At 46.7% G+C, this 24,027-nt stretch overlaps 1 protein-coding gene across 3 annotated transcripts in view; it reads left to right on the plus strand.

Moving 5' to 3' along the window:
* Positions 1-23,287, plus strand: part of BCR (BCR activator of RhoGEF and GTPase) — a 91,185-nt gene extending 67,898 nt beyond the window's left edge. For 2 of the 3 annotated variants that reach the window (XM_062504065.1, XM_062504067.1), the window contains 15 exons: positions 4,351-4,472; positions 5,661-5,829; positions 7,146-7,265; positions 8,138-8,213; positions 8,809-8,913; positions 9,500-9,574; positions 10,130-10,227; positions 10,830-10,961; positions 18,037-18,096; positions 18,243-18,352; positions 19,166-19,305; positions 20,727-20,861; positions 21,428-21,533; positions 22,321-22,483; positions 23,198-23,287. In XM_062504065.1, the coding sequence (XP_062360049.1) occupies positions 4,351-4,472; positions 5,661-5,829; positions 7,146-7,265; positions 8,138-8,213; positions 8,809-8,913; positions 9,500-9,574; positions 10,130-10,227; positions 10,830-10,961; positions 18,037-18,096; positions 18,243-18,352; positions 19,166-19,305; positions 20,727-20,861; positions 21,428-21,533; positions 22,321-22,483; positions 23,198-23,287 (1,701 nt within the window). The remainder of the gene's footprint in view (positions 1-4,350; positions 4,473-5,660; positions 5,830-7,145; positions 7,266-8,137; positions 8,214-8,808; positions 8,914-9,499; positions 9,575-10,129; positions 10,228-10,829; positions 10,962-18,036; positions 18,097-18,242; positions 18,353-19,165; positions 19,306-20,726; positions 20,862-21,427; positions 21,534-22,320; positions 22,484-23,197) is intronic. The other variant, XM_062504066.1, reaches the window with a different exon arrangement.
* Positions 23,288-24,027: the final 740 nt, after the last annotated feature.

A 24,027-nucleotide genomic window follows, 5' to 3' on the forward strand; every position in this document is an offset into this window, starting at 1 on the left:
TCTCACCCACGCACCATGCAGTTCTCTGCTGTCACCACATCAGATGAGCTCTTTCCTCAGCACACAAGGGGGGAGACAGCCTTTTGTGCAGCTCTGGGTCTGCTTGAGTAGGTTTTTAAATTCCAGTTTTTGTAATGTGTCTCAGACAAGCTGGCCACACTTCCTGGAGTTAATCAGTCTGTGACAGCAGCAGGATTTATCATATGCAAACAGCACAAAAACACTGTAGGATGAATAGATGAGCACACAGGTAGTCGTGAGCTTGGTAGCAGAGGAGGGGAAGATGCTCCATGACAGAGGTAAGAGGAGGAGGAGGAGGACAGCAGTAGGCAATCCAAAGAGGATAACCAAGCTCTGGAAAAGGTACAAGGAGAGCTCTTTTGTTCAGAGCACTGAGGTGGGTGGGAGAAGAAGCAGATGAAAACATGCAAAGAAAAGCAGGGCCTGGAAAAAAGATGTGGAGCTTATATTGCACCAGTACAGGAGCTTTGCAAGAGCCACTGAAGTTAACAGCACAGGCCTCATGTGAGAGATTAAAGATGGTCCTAATTCACTCTATTGTGACACAAAATCAAGACTTTTCTCCCACACTTCCTGGAACATCTTTCTGAAGCTGAGCTGAGCTCCTGGACACCTGACAGTCCTAGGGACTGTCTGTGGAAGAGAGGTGGTCACTCTGCCACTTTCCTGCCACTGTCACCCTATCACCCTAATCTTATGTTCTCTTGGATGTTTATTTGGTTTTTCTGTAGTCAGTGTTATTTCAGGGTATTTTAGGAAATCTTTAGCACCTTTGATTACTTTAACAGAGTAACTCTAGGAACAAGAGATGGTTTCTCACATGAGAGCTGTTATATGTCATGTACAGCAGGCTCACCCATCCAAAAAACCCTGTGTTTCAGGAGACCCCATTTAACAGGAGGCCACCAAAGGAATAGCTGTTGGTGGCTCTGGGTGGGAGGAACTGACCAAAGTGTTGGTTGCAGAACTTCAGAGCTGAGGTGGCACAGGCCTCTTGAGTGGCACAAGCCCTGTCTGAGGGGGCTGCTGCCTCCCCCAGGCTGGGAGAGGATGGGCTGACTCATGTCAGGAGGTCCAGGAAGGTGCCCTTTGCTCCCACACTGTGGGGTTTGGCAGGGATCTGGTAAGCCATTGGGAAATCCTTTTATTGTTTCCCTCTGACCTGCTGAACCTCCCGGCAAGATGACTCATGTGCAGCGAAGGATGTGCCCCTTTGCTGGAAGTGCCCCTCCTCAGCCCCACGGATGCTGAGCAGCCTGGGGCATGCCTGTTTTGCCCAGCCCTAATGAAAGTTCTCTTTTCCAAGAAAAGCTGGTAGTGAGGAGAAATTTCCTGACTTGATCCACAAATGTTTTCTCCTGTACTCTCCTCCCCAGATGCTTGGTTGCTCTTGTGGCAGTTCACCCCTACTACTTGCTGGAGAGAGACCTTCCAAGCTAGCTCCCATGAGCAAGAAGATAAGAAGTTCTGGGAAGCTCTGTGTTTCCCTCTGACTGACTGGATTATCTCTCTTTTACCTCTTTCCTTCTGTTCCAGCCAAGCTTAGGAAGTACAGGCTTGTCCTCTTCCACCCAGCTCTCTTTCTGGGATTTCTTGCTGCCTTGGGGTTGCACTGTCTATGTCAGTGATAGGATTTGGTTCCCAGGAGTGCTAACCCAAATAAACTGAGCCCCAGGTGGGAATGTGAAGGTTCTTGGGTCATTTGGCATGGAATGGCTGAGCTTTCTGCTTGGGTTTTGGGGAGATGTGCTCTGGGCAGGGTGCTGGGTTGGGGCCCTAGCTCACCTCACACACTGCCAGTGCCTTCTGGCAGAGGCAGACAGAAGGTCAGGTCAGGACTGTGCCCTGTCACTGCCAGGCAGGGAAAGGGCAGTGCCACATCCTGCTGGGTAGCAGAGATGAGTAAGCTGTGAGAACATCTTTACACCTACGAACAATGTGCAGAGGTTGAGCTGGCAGCAAGCAGCTATTGTCATTGCTCCAGAGGAGCTGAGCTGATTTGCAGTGTAATTAATATGCATCAGATCTAGAAACCCGAGATCAGGGGTTTGGCTTGCTCAGAAAATATCTTTCCCTGCTTTTTATTGCTCCCAAATGAAATTCTTTGCAGGAGTGGAGAGTGTTCTTGCTACTGAGAACATACCTCCTCCTGTTTGTTTATTTATTTTCAAAGCTCAGTGTGTTTACTTTCCTATCTGGGGCCTGCTCTCCCAGGTAGGAGGATAAGGTGTGCTCAAGTGCCGGCCAGCAGCAAAGGCATTAGTGCAGGCAGGAGTTCTCTCCAAAACCACTGAGAAGAAGCCAGGAGGATCACAACCACCTAAAAATAAACACTAACATGTACAGGCCTTTGTGAGCTGAATCACTGCTGGATGACAGATCTCCTCAGAGTCCTGCCTAGAGATGTTGCAGCCTTGCTTCCTGAAGCTCTGGAAAAGGTGCAGCTTTTGCTACTCTGCTCACAGATTACCAGGACCTTCGTGTAATGGTAGGCAGCACCAAGATGAGCTGTTGACACTGCTCCACGTGCTTTCACACGTAGCTGTGGTGCTCTTGTAGCTGCTGATGGGGAAGTGCAGACTCCTAGACCTTGTCAGGAAGTGTAGGGTGCTGTGGGACAGACTGTGGAAAGAAGAATTACGTCTGCAGGGGCATTTCTTTGTCATGTGTTCTTTGCCATGATGCCTGCTAGGCTCAGGACTGATGTGGTTTGTTTTCATTTTGGAGAGCCAAGATGGGAAGAATGGTAGGCAGGAGGAGAGGCAGCACAGGGGTTTGCACTCCCACACCCTTAGCAGAAAATGTTTTTAAGGGTTTGTCAAGTCGGGCAACCAACAGAACCCAGGGGCATCACTTCTGGTGTGAGTGTCCTGGCCTTGCCCAGGGCAGCTGCTCTCATGGTGCTGCCCAGTGGGGACCCTTCTGTGGCTGTGTCCAGTGGGGGGGATCCCAGCCATGGGGCAGGGCAGCAGGGACTCAGGGGTGAGTCCTGAGCATGGGGCTGGCCAAGGGGGGCTGTGAGGCAGCTGGGGAGGTGCTGCTTAGCCCTGGCCAGGGTTAGCAGAACTCTCCTGTCTGCAGCCACAGTGCTGTCTAGGTAGATGTGGGATGTCTGACATGTCACTTAGTGATGGCAGAGGAGCATCCTCTTGGCTGCAATAACAAAGGAAGTACAGGTCAGGGAAGAGCTCCTTAGCATACCTTAGCATGTGTGAGGAAGCTGATGATTCCTGCTTGTACTGGCTGTGAAGTGAGACAACACTGACAGTTACACATATCGATGGAAATAAAACTTGCCCAGAGCTGAATGCCCTGGCTTGTGGTTGAAAATCAGTGGAGGTACCTATTCCAGGTGTGCACCGAGTCCTGCTGGTCCTGACAGCACAGTGGAGGACCTGAGCACAGAGCAGGGCAGGAAACTCCTGTCGTGGTCACTGGAAGGAGCACACAGTCACCTGTCTACGTGCCAGCATTCCAGCCTTTTGGGCTTTTAACTACGGAGTCGTCAGTCCCGCCTCTCCTCCATAAGGGAATTAGGAAGGCAATGGTTCTGCCTGCCAATGTGTGCCCCTTCTTTAGGAGGCTGTAAAACTCCATGAAAATAGAAGCAAGATTAAAGGTGCCAGAGTTGTGCGGGTTCTTTGCATCTTCCAGGTTTGGGGAATCTTTATATGATACACAAAGAAGATTCCAATAGGCACGTGGTGAGGGTACATCCAGATGGTCCTTTTAAAGCACAGGCTGATAAGGGACTCCTGAGAAGTTTACCAGACATGTTCAGGAATTGTTCCTTAACGGCACTTATAATGAAGAAGCAGCAATGGCGTTCAGCTGTTAATGTTGACAAAGTCATTCTGTGAATGGGAGAGGAAGGGGTTGAGGAGAGCTTTGCTGACCCTGCTGGGGTGGCTGGAGCTGATGCCGACGCTGGGAAGCGACTCTGGGAGAAGTGGTGTGTGCTGCTCTCTGCTGGCTTGGGAGGGGACGATCCACTGGCAGGGATTCGGGGACTCTGGTACGAAGGAGCTGGGCAGTGACTCCCAACAAACTGCTCAGGAACAGGTGATGGAGGGAAGCCTGAAATGTGACCCAGCACCAAGTAGGGGAGAAGAGGCTCTTTCTGCCTCTGGGAGAGAGGGCTGCTGCAGGGAGAAGAGTTGACAGCAAGAAGTATTTAGTAGGTTTTTTCATTTTTCTGAATTAGATAAATGTACTGAATTTGCTCTGGTAGGAGTCATGTGTTGCCATGTTGTAAGGACTGTGTTGCCCCAGTGCCAGATTTGGAGCTCGTATTGCACTGAAACATTTTTCCTGGTTTTTTTTCCTCAGCACCGGCAGCTACTGAAGGACAGTTTCATGGTGGAGCTGGTGGAAGGGGCTCGCAAGCTACGTCACGTCTTTCTTTTTACTGATCTCTTCCTGTGTGCCAAGCTCAAGAAGCAGATTGGAGGGTGAGAGTTTCTTTTGGGACTTCTTGCTTTGCCCCTCAGCTGCAACAGAATCCTGGGTTTAGCCTGCAGTTTTAGTTGCAGACCTGGCTAACCATAATCCACAAGAAGTAGTAAGACAAGAAGTGATCAGCAAGATAGGAATGTTTACTATATGAGATGCTGTCTAAGTCCTGACCCCTCAGGAAAGGTAATTTCTCCCATCTCTGCTCTGAGCCTACCTAGCAGGATATGTTGTAGCTGTTGGTATTCTGGACAAATGTAATTTATTTTTCTACTTCCATTTTCTTCTAATAGGTGACATTCTTCACTTTTTTATGACTAAGGTTGTTAATTTCGGCTTTGCAGCTACAGCCTGTTAACAGTTTTACAGAAAAATGGCAAAGGTGCAGTAAACAGACTATGTGTCAACCCCAACATGTAGCTAAAAGCAGTTTTGCTGATACTTCACAAACGAGGTGGGAGGAGCCATTACCAATGTACTTGCCTCAAATAGGGCTTCTCTTCATTTGGTAAACATTTTTCTTGGGGAGACATCTCTTATCTTGTTGCCCTCCTCAAGCAAAAAGTTATGCCTTCCCATTTCAAAGCACATGCCTGTGAGGAATGAACCTTCAGAGGAGTGGGACATTCCCAAGAGTGGATGATCCTGACAGCAGAGGTGAAGAAGTAATAAATGATGCAAAACATTAAGAAAGTGAGCTGCTTATCCTGGTGAAATCTCTGGAGAATTGTAGCTGTGAGCTGTAGTTTCTCTGCCCTGGTTGGATTACACAGAGGTTTATATCCATTGGCTCACCTGCCCCACCTTGGCCCCAGCTTGTGCAGGAGAAACCCAGGTTCAGATCCCAGGTCACAGGTGTGGCACAGCTTTAGAACTTTGCCACACCAGAGGCTTCAAAGAGAGAGCACGCAGAACCAAAATTGTCTGCAGGAGATGGATGTTGTTTCTTAGGATGAAAAGAACTAGATAACAAAATGAGTTGCCTTTTAATGTGCTGTACCAGCTACTGGCCCTGCTTCACTGTTTTGCTGAAAAGCAGTCTGTTGCCAAACTTTTTCCATACAGAAATCACAGTAAAGTTGGGCCAATATCTGCATCTTCTGCACTATAGCAGGGAATAACTTGTGGGAAGGACTGGGTTGCCAAACGCCAGTAGTAGTAAAAGGTTTGGACTTACTGCCTTTCAGAAAAAGCCAACAGTATGACTGCAAGTGGTACATCCCGCTCACTGACCTCAGTTTCCAAATGGTGGATGAGTCTGAGGCAGTGCCCAATATCCCACTGGTACCTGATGAGGAACTGGATGCCATGAAGATCAAGATATCCCAGATCAAGAATGACATCCAGCGGGAAAAGGTAAAGGAGTAGAGCACTCCATGGCAATGCAGACACAGGTCTGTGCTCAGGTGAAGTGCTGCTCTCCTAGGCTGCACAGTGTGGAGAGCCAGGCTGCAACAGGCTGCAGCAGGGCTTGTGATAGCCAGGTGCTTTGCTTATCTGAGTGCACAGCCTGGGTGATGCTGCTCTGTGAGATGGCAGAGACAAAAAGACCCCGTGGTTGTTCCCAGCAGCTCCTCTACTCAGCAAAACCACCAGTGGACATCCATGTGGAGGGTAAGGATCTTATGCTGCAGACATGAGAACAACTGGGAGTGTTATTTGCCAATTTCTGGCTGTTAAATTACGTTCCTGCCAGTGATTTTGGTCAGAAGCCATATACTCTTGAATTTTAGCAGGCCCAGTTATGCCTTTGAAGCTTTTTCCTACTTCACTGATGTCAAAGCAGCAGCAAATGTATAGAAAAGAGCAATTACACTGACTGGACAGTCAGACATGGACATGGTGTCTCTGGCCCAGGCTTCTCTTTGCTTGCAAAATATGTTTGCTGTTTGCTGTTAGATTCCCAAACCTTCCTGCACCCTAAAAGAGAAATAAGGGTTTGAACAGTGGTGGTGTGTAGAGGAGGATATGAATAATATTGATCATGCTGTGGGAAGGTTATTCCCCACATTTTCAAAGAACATGATTCTGGCTCTCAGCTCTGGCTGGCTTTCAAAGAGGGCTTCCTCTTTGGAAGAAGTAAGATATTAGGAAGAACACTTTATGGAAGGCTTTTACTCACCAGCTGCAGGTGTCTTAAGATATGTGCTTTGGTGCATCAGTGCTAAACAATACACATGGCTGGGTTTGGAACTGGATTTTATCCAGGAAAAAAGCATATTTTAACCAGACCTTTGATGAAAATGAATCAGTGGGTAGTGGTGAGCGGGAGACTTCTGGGCAGCTTTTACCGAAGTTCCTTGGAATCTCCTTACCAAAGGACACTTGGAGGACTTGGTGGTGCTGTGGCTGCCCAGTGACATGATGCTATTGCAGCCTCTGGAGCAGAAAATACAGGGTACAGCTGGGACAGTGGTCACATACCTCTGCACTTCAGCTGGGACAGCTGGAATTGGGGAACAGAGCCCAGTCCAAGTGTAGAGAATCTGCAAATGATACTCTTCTGAGCAGCTGGAAGTCCTGTGGATCCTGGTGACAGCATTTCTTCTGTTCTGGGGCCATTTACCTACTCACAGGGTAGAGACTGGATTTTAAAATAGCAGTTAGTGTAAATGGGGGCAGATTTGGGGAATAACATGGGTCCTCTGCTCCCTCTTTCCCACACCCTTCAGAGAGCCAATAAGGGCAGCAAGGTCATTGAGAGGTTGAAAAAGAAGCTCTCGGAGCAGGAATCCCTCCTACTGCTGATGTCTCCCAACATGGCCTTCCGGGTACACAATCGAAACGGCAAGGTGAGAGCACCCCTGTCACCCTCAGGGGCCAGAGGTGGTGGGGGCTTGTCTGGGACTGTACATGCTCCTGCACAGGGATGGCTTTGGGGCCTCTGCTGCGTGTCCTCAAAGCATTTTCCAAGCAGCAGACACCTCACTCTTGCTGTGCCAAAGGTTATGGTGGCATCCTGTAAGGCTGTGACTAATTTGCATACAAGACTGACATTTAAGAAATAACCATAGAAATGAATCCTCTTTCTCAACACCAATCCTGTGGAGCAGTAGGAGCAGCCCTTCACCCAAGATCCAGCTCTGCAGAAGCTTCCTTTTAGACTGCCCTGTGGCGTCAAGGCTTGGCACACTCAGGGCAGTGTCCTCAGGGCTGCAGCTGCCCCTGCCAGGGTCATTCTCTCCCAGGGATGTTCCCTGTTGTGGCACTGCTGGAACCTCTCACTGTGGCCTTTCCATGCACATGGCAAAGGAGTCTCCCAGCACTGTGTTACTGCTCAGTGAAAATCCATGAACTGGTCACTGCTTCTTGACTGCACTACTCCATCAGTGTCTAGGCCTGTGCTGGAGGCTTTTGGCATTCCTGGTGTAGCTGAATTCCTATTGTGAGGAATGGCACAAGCTGCCATGGGAGCTGCTGCAGGGCCACAGCTGTCCTTGGCAGGGTGGGGATCTGTGAGCTCTGACTGTCCATGTTGGTACCATGGGCACGTTGCCAGAGGCCAGCCTGTCTTTGCAGAGATGTGATGCAGGATGAGTGGCTGGAGTGTCAGCAGAAGTCTGTCCAGCAATGTGCACTGGGGAAGGGTGGGAGCAGGCAGGCCCTGCCTTCAGTGGTGCATCAGACTAATGCATACACTATTTTCTCCTGTGTTCCTGGGTAGAGTTACACATTCCTCATTTCATCGGACTATGAAAGGGCAGAGTGGAGGGAGAATATCCGGGAGCAGCAGAAGAAGTGTGAGTATCCCTCAGCTGTCGTTGGTACAAATACTGTGATCTTAAGAGAGCAGGGCTCCAGAGAATGAGGTGTGGGACAGGCTTCCCTGCCAAAACAGAGATCTGCATTGAAATCCACAGTGCAATATGCGTGTATCCTGTCTGACACTGTTAGGGGAACTTCTGCTACAGCAACATGTGAGGAATGTGTAGTAAGTGTTTGGTGAGTAATGTTTGTAAGTAAATGTGTGCAGAGATTATCTCATTTACCCTAGAGATCAGAGCTCAGTGCAGTTCTACTGGGAAGGAGGAGCCTCACCCTTTACCCTGGCTCCATTCAAAAGAAACTTCGGTACTTTTATGGCATAGTGGTTTTGGCTTGGAAGGAACTAAGTACCCTTCTATTTCCTGTGAGCCATCCTGAGACTTTACTTGGAAGAGTAACCAAATATGCCTCTAGCAGAGCTGGGCTGCAGCAGCGCTGCCCTGAGCACCCTGGGTGCTGCTGCTGAGCAGTGCCCAGGGAGCACTGTCCCATGTGTGCCTAGGATGAGGGCTCATGCACCCAACCTCTCCTTGGAATTTTTACTCCTCCCTCTTTCAATCTCCATGACAGGCTTTAAAAGCTTCTCACTCACATCGGTGGAGCTCCAGATGCTGACAAACTCCTGCGTGAAGCTTCAGACAGTCCACAACATTCCCCTCACTATCAATAAGGAAGGTAAGACCTTTGGGTTTTGCTTGGACATGGTGCAGCTGCAGTGAAACTCCCCCCCTGCCCAATTTTGTGCTTTCCCTGAGAACTGCTCTTACTGTTCCCTTTTGCTACAGGCTGCAGGTATCCTCCTGTATACATTATTCAGCTGTTAAAAGGCCCTCGCATGCAGCTGTTGTGCAGGGTGTTGGACTGCCTGGTGGAGTCCTAGCCTGGGACAGCTTTGAGCCATGTCTGAGAATCCTTTGGAACAACACTAGATGGCAAAAATTGTGTCAGGGACCATCCTAAATTACCACTTAATCTGCTAGTGTAGGCTTAGCCTCTACAATTTACTTTTTCTCCTTTGAATTTCTTCCATACTGTCTTGCTGATCCTAGAACTGTCACTGTAAAAGCCCCCTAGTGCCAGAAGGTGTTACAGGTGCCAGCTGTAGAACAGTCTCCTGTCTTGTTGAAGTGGCTGTTACGTGCTCTTGCCATCCTTGAGGACAGTTCAGCCTCTGCTCATTAACCTGTGTAACATCAGTCTCATCACTCTCACTTTTGGTTCCAGTGTGTATGTAACAAAATCTCTTGGGCCTTTTGTACAGATGATGAATCCCCAGGTCTCTATGGATTCCTGAACGTCATTGTCCACTCTGCCACAGGATTCAAGCAAAGCTCAAGTGAGTTGCAGTTCTGTGACACATGAGAGGTACTGATAGGAGTTGGATAAGCCATGTGCTGGGACAGCTGGGTGTGGATTGCAGTATCTGTGAGGATGGTGTTTTGGGGAACTGAAGTTCTACTCTTAACTCCCTAAAAGATCACCATCAAGGATCAAGCACACAGCATTTATTGTTAGGCCTAGTTGGTTTGAGGTTTTAAGCAGTATTTGCTGATTACCCAGCTGTTCTAGAAACAAGTCAGCCCTTATACTGAATTCTTTCAGCTGTATTTTGTTTTACAATGAAAGAATGGAAGGTGTTCTCTGATATCCAGAATTTTTGTTGGGAAGAAAGTGTTGTTAAAATTCAGGGGAATGACTTGACAGAAGGTTCAAAAAAGGTGACAGAGCTTCTTAAGGATAGCTGGGCTGATCAAGGTAGTGAGATTTGTATGGGCTGGTGTTACTGGTACTAATACAGAGATGATAGAAATGAAGACACCCTGTGCAAGTGATTAATGCAAGTTAGGAGAATCTAGATATTTTTTTTTAAGTTTTTGTCTCTTCTCCTCAGATTTGTACTGCACGTTAGAGGTGGACTCTTTTGGGTATTTTGTGAACAAGGCCAAAACAAGAGTTTACAGAGACACCACAGAGCCCAACTGGAACGAGGTACCAATGGAAGAGGTTGCTGCATGCTCAGCCCTTGTGCTGCATATGCTGCTTCTCAGAAAATACTTTTCTTCCAGGTTCATTTGGCTGTCAGGGCTTGCAGAAGATTTTCTCTTGGATTAGCAGTAGTTAAACAAACCATTTGATACACATGAGTCTTGTCCAGTATTTCATCTTTTAAACAGATGCATGCTTGATAATCTTTTTAAGGCACAAATAAAAATATGTTGAAGGAGATGGTTTTGTTTATTTGTTGAGAGGGGGAAGAATTAGCTATAGACATTTTGCCTATTTACAGCCAACTCAGACCTGCTGGTGAGCAAAATTTCTTGCAAGGAAGGTGAGAAAATCTCTGCCTTTGAATAATGCTTTGCTGAGACCTGTGAAACCTGACTAAGGAGTGAACCATCTTAGTCTGCAATTTAACCAAATTATAGGTACAAAATATAATTTCAACTTATTTCTAAATTCCAGTAGGGAGGAGTTTTGGCCAGTCCTTAAGTGTTCTTCTGATAAGTATTAAAGAAACTGTATTGATTATTCTGAGATTGATGTCCTGTTGTGATGCAGCCATTGCTCTTTCCTTTCCTGGTGCCCTGCAGGAATTTGAGATTGAGCTGGAGGGCTCCCAGACACTGCGGATTCTGTGCTATGAAAAGTGCTACAACAAAACCAAGCTCACCAAAGAGGATGGAGAGAGCACAGATCGCATAATGGGGAAAGGGCAGATCCAGGTAAGACTGTGCTCAACTCGTTCCTGATAGTCTTACTGCAAAACACCACAGGACTTTTGAATCCTGGAGTTCACCACAGGGATTTTTTCCTGCCTTCTGATTGTCTCAGCATTGAAGCTTTTTTCCCTCGGATAGTGAGGTAATAGTGTAATTCAAAGGCAGGAAATCAGTAGCTTTGCCTCTCTTGCTTTGTGCCATCTGCCTTCTCCCGCGCCCTTATGGAATAGCTGCTTGTTTTGATCTCTCATTTCCCCATGGACTTCAATATTTCCACACCAGTGTATAGGAACTGCACTGCCCCTGGGCACTGGTGAGGATGCTTCATTCGTGACAGGAGGACATGAGAATATTCTCTCTACTCTGTAAATGAAGTGCAGAAACACTGCCATCTGTGTGTCTGGAAGTTGATGGATGTGTGGGCCAGGCCCTGGGACAGCCTGACTGTCCTAGTGACTGCCATGTCACTAGGCACACCACTAGATTGTGGTGTCCATGGCAGCAGACAGAATCCAAAGAACATTTCCACTGCTGAGAATTGGCCTGGGACATTTTGTGTGGCAGATGTGCAGTACAATGGGGGAGGTGATGATTGCAAAGGGCTGCTGCTCTTGGGAAGCTGCTGTGTGATAGAGCACTAAGGCTGGATGTAAGAGAAATCAGGCCATGTGTGGGGGGAAGACATGGGGAGCATATGTTCCACATGTTGTTCCAGTTTGTTGCACTGTCTGCCCACAACTTCAGGAGGGTGTTTAAATGCCTGCTCTGAGGACACATTCTTTGTGTTGGAGCAGCTGTTGAACAGAACAGAGACCCTGCCCAGATGCCTCTTCCTTTCTGGCATGTTGAAAGATCTCACCAGTTCCCTCTATTTGGGTCTGGTTGTCCATCTCCCTGTGGATGACAGCTTTCCCTGGCACTGGAGGGATGGTCATGCAGGCCAAGGCCATTTGTGGGATTGCAGAAGCAGCTCAGGGTGAGAGTGGCCTGTGGGATCACATCCCACCTTTGCTTTGCTGGCAGGGCTCATTGCTTACATGACTTTGATCAGGTTCTTCCTTCCCTCTCTCCTGTTTTCAGGGAGAGCTTTTGTCTTGAATGCATGGTGGGATTTGGAAGGGAGCTTGTGTGCAGATCAATAAATGCCAGCACAGGGTGTCTCCTGTGTGTGTGTGTGTCTCAGCTCACCAGAAATCCCTGTCCCTTCAGCTAACAAAGGATGTTTTCCACAGAGCTGGGCAACTACAAAAGAGGAAGTTTTCAGCCCTGAAATGCCCTGGAGATTTGTGTGCTCATAACAGAGAACCCTGAAATCACTGACCTGCTAAATTCTACAAATATTTTGCATAGAAAGATTAGGAAAACAAATAAAATCTTAAAAAATTTTGGCAATTTTTTTCCTTCTCACAGCCACGGGCATTTTTATGCTCAGAAATTGTATATTCTAGAAATATATTTTATACTTTAGTAAATAAAAATACTCTTTGGCAATTAAATATTAATTGCATCTTGATTCTTTTAGAGAAACCTAAATAGTGGGAAGGTTAAAAAATAAATTTTAAAGTTTATTATTAATGTGCAAATGTTGTATTCTATTGTATCATAAAAGGCACGTGCAAAAGTTATCTTGCTTTCTGTAAATCCTCTTTGCAATTTGTAAAAAAACTTCATGAATTGCCAGAATAACCTCTTAATTTTTAGTGATTCCTGTCCCATCATGAATTTCAAACACTGTTGAATCAAAGTGAAGTCATATGACAGTCTGGTAAGATTTTGGATTGATAAAAATTATTAAAGGTTTTGATTTTGTTTTTTCTATTTTTGAAGTAAACACCATTTCTCTATTAAGAAACCATAATAATGCAACTACAAAGTCTGATTACAGCCTGTGGCTGAAGGTTGGCTGTGGTCTCCCAGGTGCTTTTATATTAACTTTTGTTTACCTTAGAATTTGTAGTTTATCCTGGACTTTCTGATTTGTTGTCCTGGACTTTCTGATTTGTTGTTGCACTGTCATTATTCAGCCCAAATCTGTCTGCCTAAAGGCAAGGTCTTTGAGGTTGGGTGAGGATTTTTGTTTCATAAATTCCCTTTAGTTAAAAACTGTGGGAACATGAAGAGTCGTGCCTGCATTGTCCTGTTGATAAAAGCAGAGAAGTTTCTCTGTTGGCTAAATTGCAGTGCATTGTTAAGCTATGTATTATTGTAAATATGAAACTTCCCACTCCTGGGAATTCTGACTCACCAGATACTGAGCCACAGTGATGAAGACAATCAAGGAGACTGTATTGGCTGCAGAAATGTTTATTAAATCTCTCCGTTACATTATGGCAGTGAAGGAAGGAAGGCTGGAAATTGGTCCATGTAGTCACAAGTTTCCAGGAATGGGCAGCAATTTTAATAGCTCCCATTGCTCATATTTTCTTTTCCTATGGAATATTTTTATTTGCCCGTCTTTATAGCCAGATGCAAGAGCTGTTTCTTTCCTGCCAGTCTGCAAGCATTTTATCTCTGAAACATAAACCCATGAGGTTTTAGTGTGGGAGAACCTCCTGTAAATGTAGAAGTGAAGTTCTCACCAGACCTGGGCACAGCAGTGCTGGGTGTGCAGTGTTGAACTGTCTGGCACACAGGGCTGGGGGCTCCTGGTGCACCTGAGGCATGAGAAATACTATTCCTGGGTACACTGTGAAATGAAAGTACTGGGGCAGCTGGAGGAGGATGGAATGGACATCACATGATGGGAGGAAATGTGAGGCTTAGTTCAGCTGTGGGCATAAGCCCCACTCATTGTGAGCACCCTGGGCTTTTCTTTCTGTTGTTACCTTGCAGTCCATCTTTGGCACTTGGGCTGGCCCTTTGGCTCCTTGAATTTTGCACTTCACGTAGCAGACAAATCCCCATGTTTGGAGTGTAGCAGCCTGTTGTTTGGAGTTGAGACTGTACCTAAGGGGGCCCATTTGTCAGCAGAACCAGCCTGTGCCTTGGCAACAGTGTGAGTGAAGTGATTCTTCACCCTGGGATCCGGCTCCTCCCGCTGGTGCCTCCTAGAAATGCTGTTTCCTTTGCTGTTTTCTTTTTCTGCATGGTCAGCTCGAGCTAGGTATTTCCTTCTCCCTCACAGCAGTGCTGGAAAATCAGGGAGGATGTGACCTTAGATCACTCATTCTGTGGAGCAGCACCCTGTTGCCTTGTAAAACAATCACTCTTATCTTAATTATCTGGGATATCTCATAGCAGTACCCATGGCTATTTAAGGCATTAAGTTGTTTCCCATGTAAAGCAGATTGTCCCATGCTATACCTCCCAGGTGTTAACTTGGAAACCTTTTACTCACTCAAGCTTGTTTAAACAGTTTGCTGAAGCAGAACATTGTCCCAGCAATGAAAATAGGGGTGAAATGAAGAAGGCAATGGGTCATGGCTAAAGGGTGATGGTAGGAAAGATTAACCTGTCAGTGGGGAGCTGTGAAAAGAATGGGGTTATGGCAGGACTGGGAGTTCCCAGCAGCAGTGAGACTGTAACAACATGTATGTCACATCAGTTACAATTCAAAATTGGTGGAGTGTAAAGTCACCTGGGAAATTTAATAAAGGGAAGAAGTAATGTGAATGAATATATAAAACACACTAACCTTAATGTTCCACAGTCCATGCTCTTTTATTTCCAGAGGCTTCTTTGTTTTTCCCTTCTTCTGCATGTATTCTTTTCTGTCTGGGGAAAAAGAAATCATGATCAATCTCTCTGTGGTGGCTTCCTAGGGCAGAGCATAGACACCCTTCCTAGTGCCTGGCTTGCATTTGCCAGAGCAGCATCCCCAGTTTGCCTTTTTCCAGGTTCTCACCACACTGCCATGCACTCTCAGCCTTTCTTGACTGCTGTGCCCTGTCTGAATTCAGTGCTGAGCTGCTACAAGGGCCAGAGAGCTGCACTCAGAAACCCCTGTGGTGCTGAGCTGCTTTGTTCTGTTGTGTTTTGGGCAGGATACAGAGAGGTATTGGCTTGATTTGTTAGTGAATTTGGGGCTGTAGCTTGCCACTGCAAATACCAAAGGCCACAGGGGGTCTGGAGGGAGCAGCAAACAGAGAGTGGTTGGTTTGTATTTTGCTGTTCAGCATGAGCTTTTGGTGGGGACTCTGCAAACAAGCCCATGTGATACAGTCTGTGAGGGTTTAAGCAGGTCTGTCCTATTTTCAGAGAGCATGGAAACAACACACAGTGGCTCTGCTTCAGTGGAGATGGGGCAGGTCACTCAAATCAAGGAACTGTGTTTGGAGGAGCTGTGTAGAGGAACAGTAAATTCCACTGCCAAATGCAGAGGCAGCAATTACACAGTGCTTCCCCTGCTTGAGCTGGCACAGCTTGCTCAGAGCTGCCTCCCTTTGCCATGCTGGCCGTGGATCGCATTCTTCTACTCAGTGCTCCTTCTTTCAGGTCACTGATCTCCAAATCAGGCCAGAAGACAGCATGGCCCCATTTGTCCTCTGTGCTGGAGCATCACTCTTGCTAGCTCATTGTCCTCAGTGTGCTCTCTCCCTGCCTGCTGCAGCTGCCCTTTCCCTCTGTTGCTCTTGCTGGCCTGAGAAGGTCAGTCATCAGCTGGGACCACGACTGAAGCTTGATTGAAGTCCCAGAGACAGTTCTTGGTTTCCTGTTGACTGTGTAATGTCCTGCTGTGACTTATCAGACTGTTAGACCTGATCTTCCTGTCTCGCTCAGTGTTGCTGAGAGTTTATTCAAGCTTTGCTCTTTTAATAGCTTCCATCGTTTTGCTTTGTTATTTAAAAAGCACCTTGGAGGAGTTTGGGTTTTTTTCCTCTTAATTGCTGTTGTTATTGCCAGTGATTTATGCAGGGTTGGCTGGGTCAGCCAGCTCTGGTGCCTGTTCTCCCTGGCTAGCCCCATTCAGTAGAAGGCATTCTCCAGCAAGAGTCAAACAGCAGGAGGGAGTGCAGGGGTCCTGCCAGCTCAGCCAGAGAGTTCAGAAACAAGGGAGCAAGAGGCAGCAGCAGGTACATGGAGATTTACTCATAGTCCTGGCTCAGCCCCAGCACTTATCCAGAAAGAAAAAGTTTCTGTGAGCTCGCAGCTCCAGCAAGGAAAAAATCTTTATGAGTTCTCAGCTCCAGGACTCTGCTTCTGCTTGTCCTTTGCAGCAGTGTAAAAGTCACTGTTGAGACTGAGCAGGATGGTGTTTGGCTTGTATTTTTTAACAGTTACTTACTTGCTTTTGTTTGGTGCAGTGGCAGGAATTCCCTGGTCATTACTGAGACATACCCAGTAATACTTGTTAGCTTAAATAAACCATAACTGGATTCTGCTGAACTCTTTCTTTAAAGTTTTTGGCAAATATTCAAACCCTCTTTCCTCTTTAGTCTTAAGCTAAAAATAATGCAGCTCCTTGCTATAAATAATACACTCAGTGACTCCATTCTAAAAGCATATGGAAAACTGGTTCCCAGCAAGAGGATTGGCTGTGACTGTGTCCATCAGCAGGGCCAGATGACTCTTCAGAGCTGGAGATCAGGCTTTCAGGAATACTTAGCACGGTTGCTCCTCATAGGAAACCAGACACTTCAGAAATGATTTCCTCTTGATTCTGGGAAAGAATTCAGTTGTTGAAAGAAATCAAACTTCCAGCACGGAAGTTCGGGGTAGAACAGCCTAGAAACTGGCCAGCTCCTAGGGCCCCTGGCCAGCCCCACAGGCGGGGGCGGATCTGTTCTGCCGGAGTTAAAAGCGAACCCCCTTGGCGAGCAGTCCTGTGCTTGGGGTTGCTGAGGCACTGAAGCCAAGCACTGCTGCCCACTGGCCCTCTGGAACTTTGCACAGTCTCAGAATGTGGGAGCTGCTGGTTACTGACAGTTCCTTACAAGGGCTCTTCAGGAATTTCTGCCGGCGTTGCACCTACAGGAGCCGGCCCAGTTCGACAGGGAAGCGTGCGTGCGCTGGCAGCATCCCGCTGTGGGCTCACGTCCGTAACAGAGTGCGCAGGGATAAGGTTGGCCTCCCTTGTTCTGTTGCTGCTTGGGGTCTCTGCAGTGGGAGGAAGCAGGGAGGAACTTTACTCTGCTGCTTGCCTTTCTTTGGGGACTGGGGAAGGGCACAGGGGGCCTTGTCTCCGTAGCTGTCAGCAGCACTGGGCTGCTCTGTTGATGATCTGCATGCGACCACGACCGTGTCTAAGCTGTCCCAGAATTTCCTGTAGCTGCCATTGTTCCAGGATTTCCCTCCCCTGCCAGAGCTCTCTGGCCCTGCACGGGGCTGTGAGAGGGGGGAGCTCTGCTGCAAAGCAGCTCTGGTAATGACTGTCTGTTTGCTGACAGCAGTAAACACAAAACAGAGTTTGCAGCAGTTGCCTCCTCCTGGTCTTACTGTGCCTCTGTTTTCAAGAGCCAAGTGTTACAAAGCTGTCTCAGGAGGCACCAAATTCTTGTTTTGGCTGGTTCCAATGGCTGACCAAGCCCCCAGGCAGACAGCTCCTTCTCTTTCTTGCCAGTCTCCCTGGAGCTGAGTGCCACTGCTCAAGCCTTCGGATGTGTCTGGGCTCTCCCAAGGCAGTAGTGGAATTGCTGGGTGACATTCTAGCACTTGAGTCAGCTGCTCCCCAACCTCATAACTGTCCAGTTGAGATCAAGCAAAGCTGAAAACGAGAGATTGGATTCTGTTTAATGAGTGCTTGCAATAGCAGGCCCTAGTGTTCTTCCTGCCTCTGTGCTCAAATAGAAATGAAAAGGAATAGGCTGGTTGAAGGACAACTTTCCATGATTTCTCAGAAGATTCAAACACTGGTTGTGCTCCCTGAGGTTGCTTTTATTGTTGAGCAGACACTGCTCTCATATTGCTGTTTTTTTGTGTATGAACCTTCATCAGCTCATCATCAGCCCTGTTTGGAGAACTTCACAATATCCAAAACCTGGTTTCCTTGAAACCAGGGAAACTTTGGAGTGTGGGTTTTCCAATGGAAAAGAAATAACAAGGTAAAAGTGGTTGTGCTCTGCTCACCTGCAGAAGCCTTCCAGGCTAGCTGGTTTCTCTGAAGTCTGTTCCTAGCTCATGGGTAACTTCTGTTTTCCAGCTGGACCCACAAGCACTGCAGGACAAAGATTGGCAGCGCACAGTGATCTCAATGAATGGGGTGAGTGTGGCAAACAGAAATTAGCTCTGCCTCTGTACCTCAGGAGGGCTTTATTTTTTTGCTCCTCATTACAGCATCAAAAAAGAAAAAAAGAAGAAGAAGAAAAGAGAATGTTAAAAAAGTAACAGCTGTTGTCTTTGGTTCAGGTGGAAGTGAAGCTGTCAGTGAAGTTCACCAGTCGGGAGTTCAGCCTCAAGAGGATGCCTTCCCGCAAGCAGACGGGCGTGTTTGGGGTCAAGATTGCCATTGTCACCAAGTGAGCTCATGGGTCACGTTTCTCCCCGTTGTGTTTCAGGAAGACAATTGGCCAGTGGGGTGCACCTGCCTATGTCCCCCTGCGGGGTTTGGCAGTCCAACCTGCTCCACTAGTGTAGGAGTGTAGATATGGCTGCAGACAGGAGATGCTTTACAGTCTCTGAGATTAATTTTTTTACAGAGATAAAAACCAGCGTGCACCCAGGCTGTTTACTGACAGTTTATCACTCTTCTGAATTCCAGAAATCTCCCTTGCCTTCTCTGCAGTTAGCTGACATGGTCACAAATTTCCAGAGCCGCTGAACAGTGGTGTTTCCTTTCCATAATCAAAAATGTTCAAGGTCTTTGGATCCCATTGTATTATTTTAACCCCTGATCTTTTGTCATGAATCATTTGCCAGCAGAAACCTCTTTGTTCTGTTGTATGGTTTGGGAAGTGTGGTATTTCCTCCCCGTGGAATCGCATGAGTTTGAAAGCTACGGAGTTGCTATGTATCCAAGGGCTGTTTGGAATCCTCTGAATACCTGGGCAGAGTCACAGGCTCTAGGGGCACTGGGATCTGGCCAAGAGTTCAAGTGCTCAGGGAAGCTGCGGAACAGCCAGAGCCAGGCCGAGTCAGTCAGAAAACCCTCTCCAGATTTAAAAGGAGTTTTTCAGCTCAGTCCTGACTGCCTGCTCAGATTTGCTACCACCCCATTTCCAGAAGAGGTTTGCACAGGGAAATGTTGGGGTGCTCGTAGCCATCCTGGCTGGCTGGGGAGCAGGCACGGAGGGCCTGGGCTGAACCGAACTCTTCTGTGTGACTTTGTTCAGGAGAGAGAGGTCGAAGGTGCCGTACATCGTGCGGCAGTGCGTGGAGGAGATCGAGCGGCGCGGGATGGAGGAGGTGGGGATCTACCGCGTCTCCGGGGTTGCTACCGACATCCAGGCTTTGAAAGCTGCCTTTGATGTCAGTAAGTATTTGTGTCTGATTTTTCCCTTTGCTCTGTGGGAACCTGCATGAGCTCTCTGTCAGGTGGCTGTGCTATTTTTAATCTTATGTTGCCCAGGAAGCATTAAGAAGTAGAGATTCTCACTCGAGGGAAATAATTTAACCCTGGCTGCATATTTTATTTACTGATGTAACCCAGGACATACAACAGACCATGTACCGAGCCATGCTTTTTTTAAAATTCTTCCCAGCAGACATGAAATGATGGCTTTACCTGCCTTGCCAAATCTTTGTAAATGGCAGATACCTCTCTGGGGGGAAACATCAGCAATCAGAAGTCATAATTTCTTCACTGTTGTGAAGTGTTCAAGTTAATAAAACTCCTTAAAATAAAGAATGTTTTGTGAAAGCCAATGCTCCATAGACCTAGGGGGGTGTTTATGAAACTGGGGTTGGGTGGTTAGGGCTTCTCTCCCTAACTCCATCTGAACTGATATCCACAGGCTTAGAAAATTTCCATCACTTTGATCACTTTGAGCAACCTCTGCAAAGCTCTCTTTGATCTTGAGCAGAAAAAGACTCCTTACTTATGCTAGATTTAAAAGAGTGGCCTGTTTGTCCCAAAAGGCACCTGAGATTAGGCAGGTGAAATGCTTCCAAATTACTGAGGTACAAAAAGTGAAATTTTGCCCTACTTCCAGCTTCCATGTGATGGTCCAAGAACTGTTCAAGCAACACTCCAAAAGTCACAAGACCTCTGCCAGACATCCAAATTCATCCCCCCGCCCCTGCACTTTTCCTTCAGTTTTTAGTGAGATTTCCTTCTTGTGTTTCCTTTTCAATCACCCTAAGCTATCAAAAACCACTGATGAATGGTGCTAGTGCAAGAAAGGGTCTTTCACAGTTTGAAAAACAACTTTTTTAATTTCTGTTAAATGCTGACTTACACTGCTTTATGGAACCAGTGCTGGTTGGTGTTTAGCTTAGGGAGAGGGGGTGGTTTTGTTGTTCCTAATAGTAACAAAACTGAAGTACAAGCCCTGAATTGCCTTAGCTACACTCCGTGGGGAGTTAGAGAATCTCAGACTCTTATTCTAAGGTGTTAGAAGCAGGGAATTGGAATAACCACGGCTGTCAGTAATAAAAGTTGAAATGCATATAAATACAGTCAAGTAGGGCTTGTTCAGATCAGGCTGGTGTCACTGGCACAGCACAGCTAGCCCTGGGAGGGTGAGGTTCCCTGACTTGATGTAAAGCAATGAAGTGTTTGCAGTCATTTTTGTAGTGCTTCTCAGCTGGAAGGTTGCTCATTTAATCTGGAGAAATGTAAACAGGAAAACTCCCAGCTATTTGGGCAGAGACAAAAGATAAACAGAAGCAAGGAAAAGAAGGAATGCAAGGCCAGCAGTTCCTTTACCCTTCCTCTACTCTCCCCTCTTTCAGATAACAAGGATGTGTCAGTGATGATGAGTGAGATGGACGTTAATGCCATTGCAGGCACCCTCAAACTGTACTTCCGGGAGCTGCCAGAACCCCTCTTCACAGATGAACTGTACCCCAACTTTGCTGAGGGCATCGGTAGGTGCAGCACAAGGAACCCTTGATAAGGGAGGCTGCTCTTAAGGCATCATAGAACCCGTGTTTATAGTGTTGGACAAAAGCCTGGAAGAAGCTGTGAGGGGAGTGGAATGGAGCTCAGAATGACGTTGCTTTCCCACGAGGTGCAGTATGGCTGCTTGCTGTGCTGTTCTGCAAGCTGCAAAGGCCCAGGTTTCTGAAGGATGGGTTCATGCCAGCCTGCCTGCCAGGACTGTGCACACTCACTACCCAGGCAGGCTTCGGGAAAGCCCCCTATGGAGGGGAGGGGGATATGTACCTCATCTTACCTTGATGCAGAGAAAAACATCAAGGATTGAAAGCCTCAAAGCACTTGAACTGCTTGAGAAAAAAGGATTCTTAATGCATTTGTGAAATAAAGGAATGAGATGCTGTGGGGTATTGATGTGCAACTCTGACCTTCCAGCCTATGATGATGTAGTCACAGTCCTTTTGGGGCCATCTGGGTTGACTGTTCTGGGACATGGCTCATTCAGTCCGATTCGCACTCACTGCCTGTGGTGAAGTCTTGGTTTTTTGTCTTGTAGCACTTTCAGATCCTGTTGCAAAGGAGAGCTGTATGTTGAATCTGTTGCTATCACTTCCAGAACCCAACCTTGTGACATTCCTTTTCCTTCTGGACCATTTAAAAAGGTAATATGTGGTTCTTGAGAAATGCAATTAATGTGTAAAGCGTTGGCTATTTGGAAAAGTGGAGCCTTCTCTTTAAATACCTGCTGAATCACAGAAATGAAGAAGTATTTGCTGATCTGCCGTGAATGCTCATCAGATAACTATTGTCTCATACTCACTTAGTGAGGCAGTAAATCCGGAATTCCATTCCCACTCATACTGAAAAGGGATTAGAACTGGAGGAAAGGGGTAACAAAAGTCAGGGCTTGTCTATCGCAAATGCAAATTCCTGCTGCAATGTCACTGAGACTGCACCTGCATCTGGATACAAAGACCAGAAAAGGTTTTTGTAAAAACCAAGAAGCTTTGGCCATATTTAAGGTCTAGGGAACCATGTCTCTAGCAGGTGTTTGAAATCCAGTATTATCTATTTTTTTAATTCCATCACTTTGCCTAACTGCAACTTCAATTCCTTTTGTAGTCAAGTCTTTCTGATTTTGTCTATGTCTTTGTAATAATGGTTTTAATAACTGTGAAGAAGTATTGCCATGCATTTGGCATTAATTCAGTAAGCTGGCTTAATGCTTACCCAATGTGTTGATTTGCATAAGTATGTTGTACATACCAGAGACTGTCCCTGGAGACATGAAAGATCATTTTGTGATTGAGATTCTGGATTAAAATCCAGGAAATCTGGGCTTTACATGTGTTTCTGCTGCAGACTTTTTTGCTCTTGGGCAAATTTTTTAAACTTTGTGCCTCAGTTTCTCATTTAAAAAACTTCCTTGTGCATTGTTTCTTCTCCCAGGGTTGCTGAGAGGGAAAGTGTGAACAAGATGTCCCTGCATAATCTTGCCACTGTCTTTGGACCAACACTGCTCAGACCTTCGGAGAAGGACAGTAAAATCCCTGCTAACCCAACCCAGCCCATCACAATGACTGACAGCTGGTCGCTAGAAGTCATGTCCCAGGTAAAATCCTGAATGTGTCATTGCATCTTGTGAAGACGCTTTCTGGGAAAGCACAGTCCTGTGGCAGGCCTGGCTCAGTGACCCCGCTGGGTTTTCATGGTCAGTTTTGATAAACATAAAACAATTTTGCCCTCACATGGACATTTCAGCCTGTCTGTAGAACAGTGTTCCTTCAGGCAGGTCAGTTTGCATCTGTACAAATAGGGCTTTTCATGAAGGAATGTCTGTGCGTGTGCATCCTGTGTCTGCTTGTGCATGGGAGGAGTTTCTGGGGAGCTGTGTCCCAGCACCATGCTGCTGGCCTGGGATACAAGAATTGGCAATGTTTCCACATTGCTCCTGGGCACTTAAACCACCTTCACTGATGCACAACAAGATGCTTTGGCCACTGCTGCCTTTGAAGGCTATGCAGAGGATTGGAGCACAGAGCTTGTGTCACTGAGTCAGACTGGTTTGTATTTCTCCACTGAGTAATGGCAAATTCTAGATTTCATTTTTTCAGTGCTGGAACCACCAGCACGATTGTTCCACCCGGAATCTAACAAGAGTGTCTCTGAAGCACTGCAAGTTCTACTGTTTCTATTGCTGTTCCACAGTGGATTACACACAGCTGCTAGATATCCCAGAGAGAGCTGTATCCCCAGCTCTCACATAGCCAGGATGAGAATGAGTTTTTACAGGGCTTTAGCATTACCTTGTCATTTCTCTTTCCAGGTTCAAGTTCTTCTGTACTTCCTGCAGCTAGAGACTATCCCTACCCCGGACAGCAAGAGACAAAGCATTCTCTTTTCCACAGAGGTGTAGGTGCCTGCAGTACCAACAGGACAAACTGCTTTTGGCATAACTTGTCACCCTGGGAAAAAGATGACTTGTGTTTCCTTGGACTGGCCTGTTCCTGTGCTGGGGGATTCCAGCCCTCAATGCTTCTGCTGTTTGTTAACCAGAGATAAGCTGGAGAGAATGGAGAAAAACCTCCTTGTGCTGGTAGAACCAGAACTAAGCAGAGCTGGAGCTGTGAGGAATCTCCACTAGAAGGAGCAATAGACACTTGGACAAAAGCACCACGGAGTGTGGCAATTACTCTTGTTGGGAATGTGACAGAAGGTATTCCTCATTTTATGGATTTAATTTATCATAAAGAAACTTCAAGATTTCTACTGGACCACTTGATAGGACACCCCTTTTTGGGAGAGGGGGCATTAAAGGATATATCACAACTGTGTCTTTAATAACTGCTGTTTTTCAAGTACTGTTTGAGGCCACAAAAAATAGCATTGCTTTGCAAGAGGAAGGAGAAGAGAAGGGTCTTGGATCTAAAATTCTCTCCACAGAAATTCAAGTCTTGATTTCAGTATGGTTCTTAAGAAATCAAAGAGTTTTATGTACAGCTAGAACTGTTATCTGGTTGGGGGCTGGGTTTTTTTTTTCTTTGTTGTTGTTTGTATGGTTTTTTGGCTCACCCAGCTCTTCCCATAGAAATCTTTGTACTCCCCAGGGAAGGAGATGCCCTGCTCTTGCCTATGTTGCACTTATGGGTTTTGTTG

Source organism: Cinclus cinclus, chromosome 17 (assembly GCF_963662255.1).
Source record: "Cinclus cinclus chromosome 17, bCinCin1.1, whole genome shotgun sequence".
NCBI classification, from domain to species: Eukaryota; Metazoa; Chordata; class Aves; order Passeriformes; family Cinclidae; genus Cinclus; species Cinclus cinclus.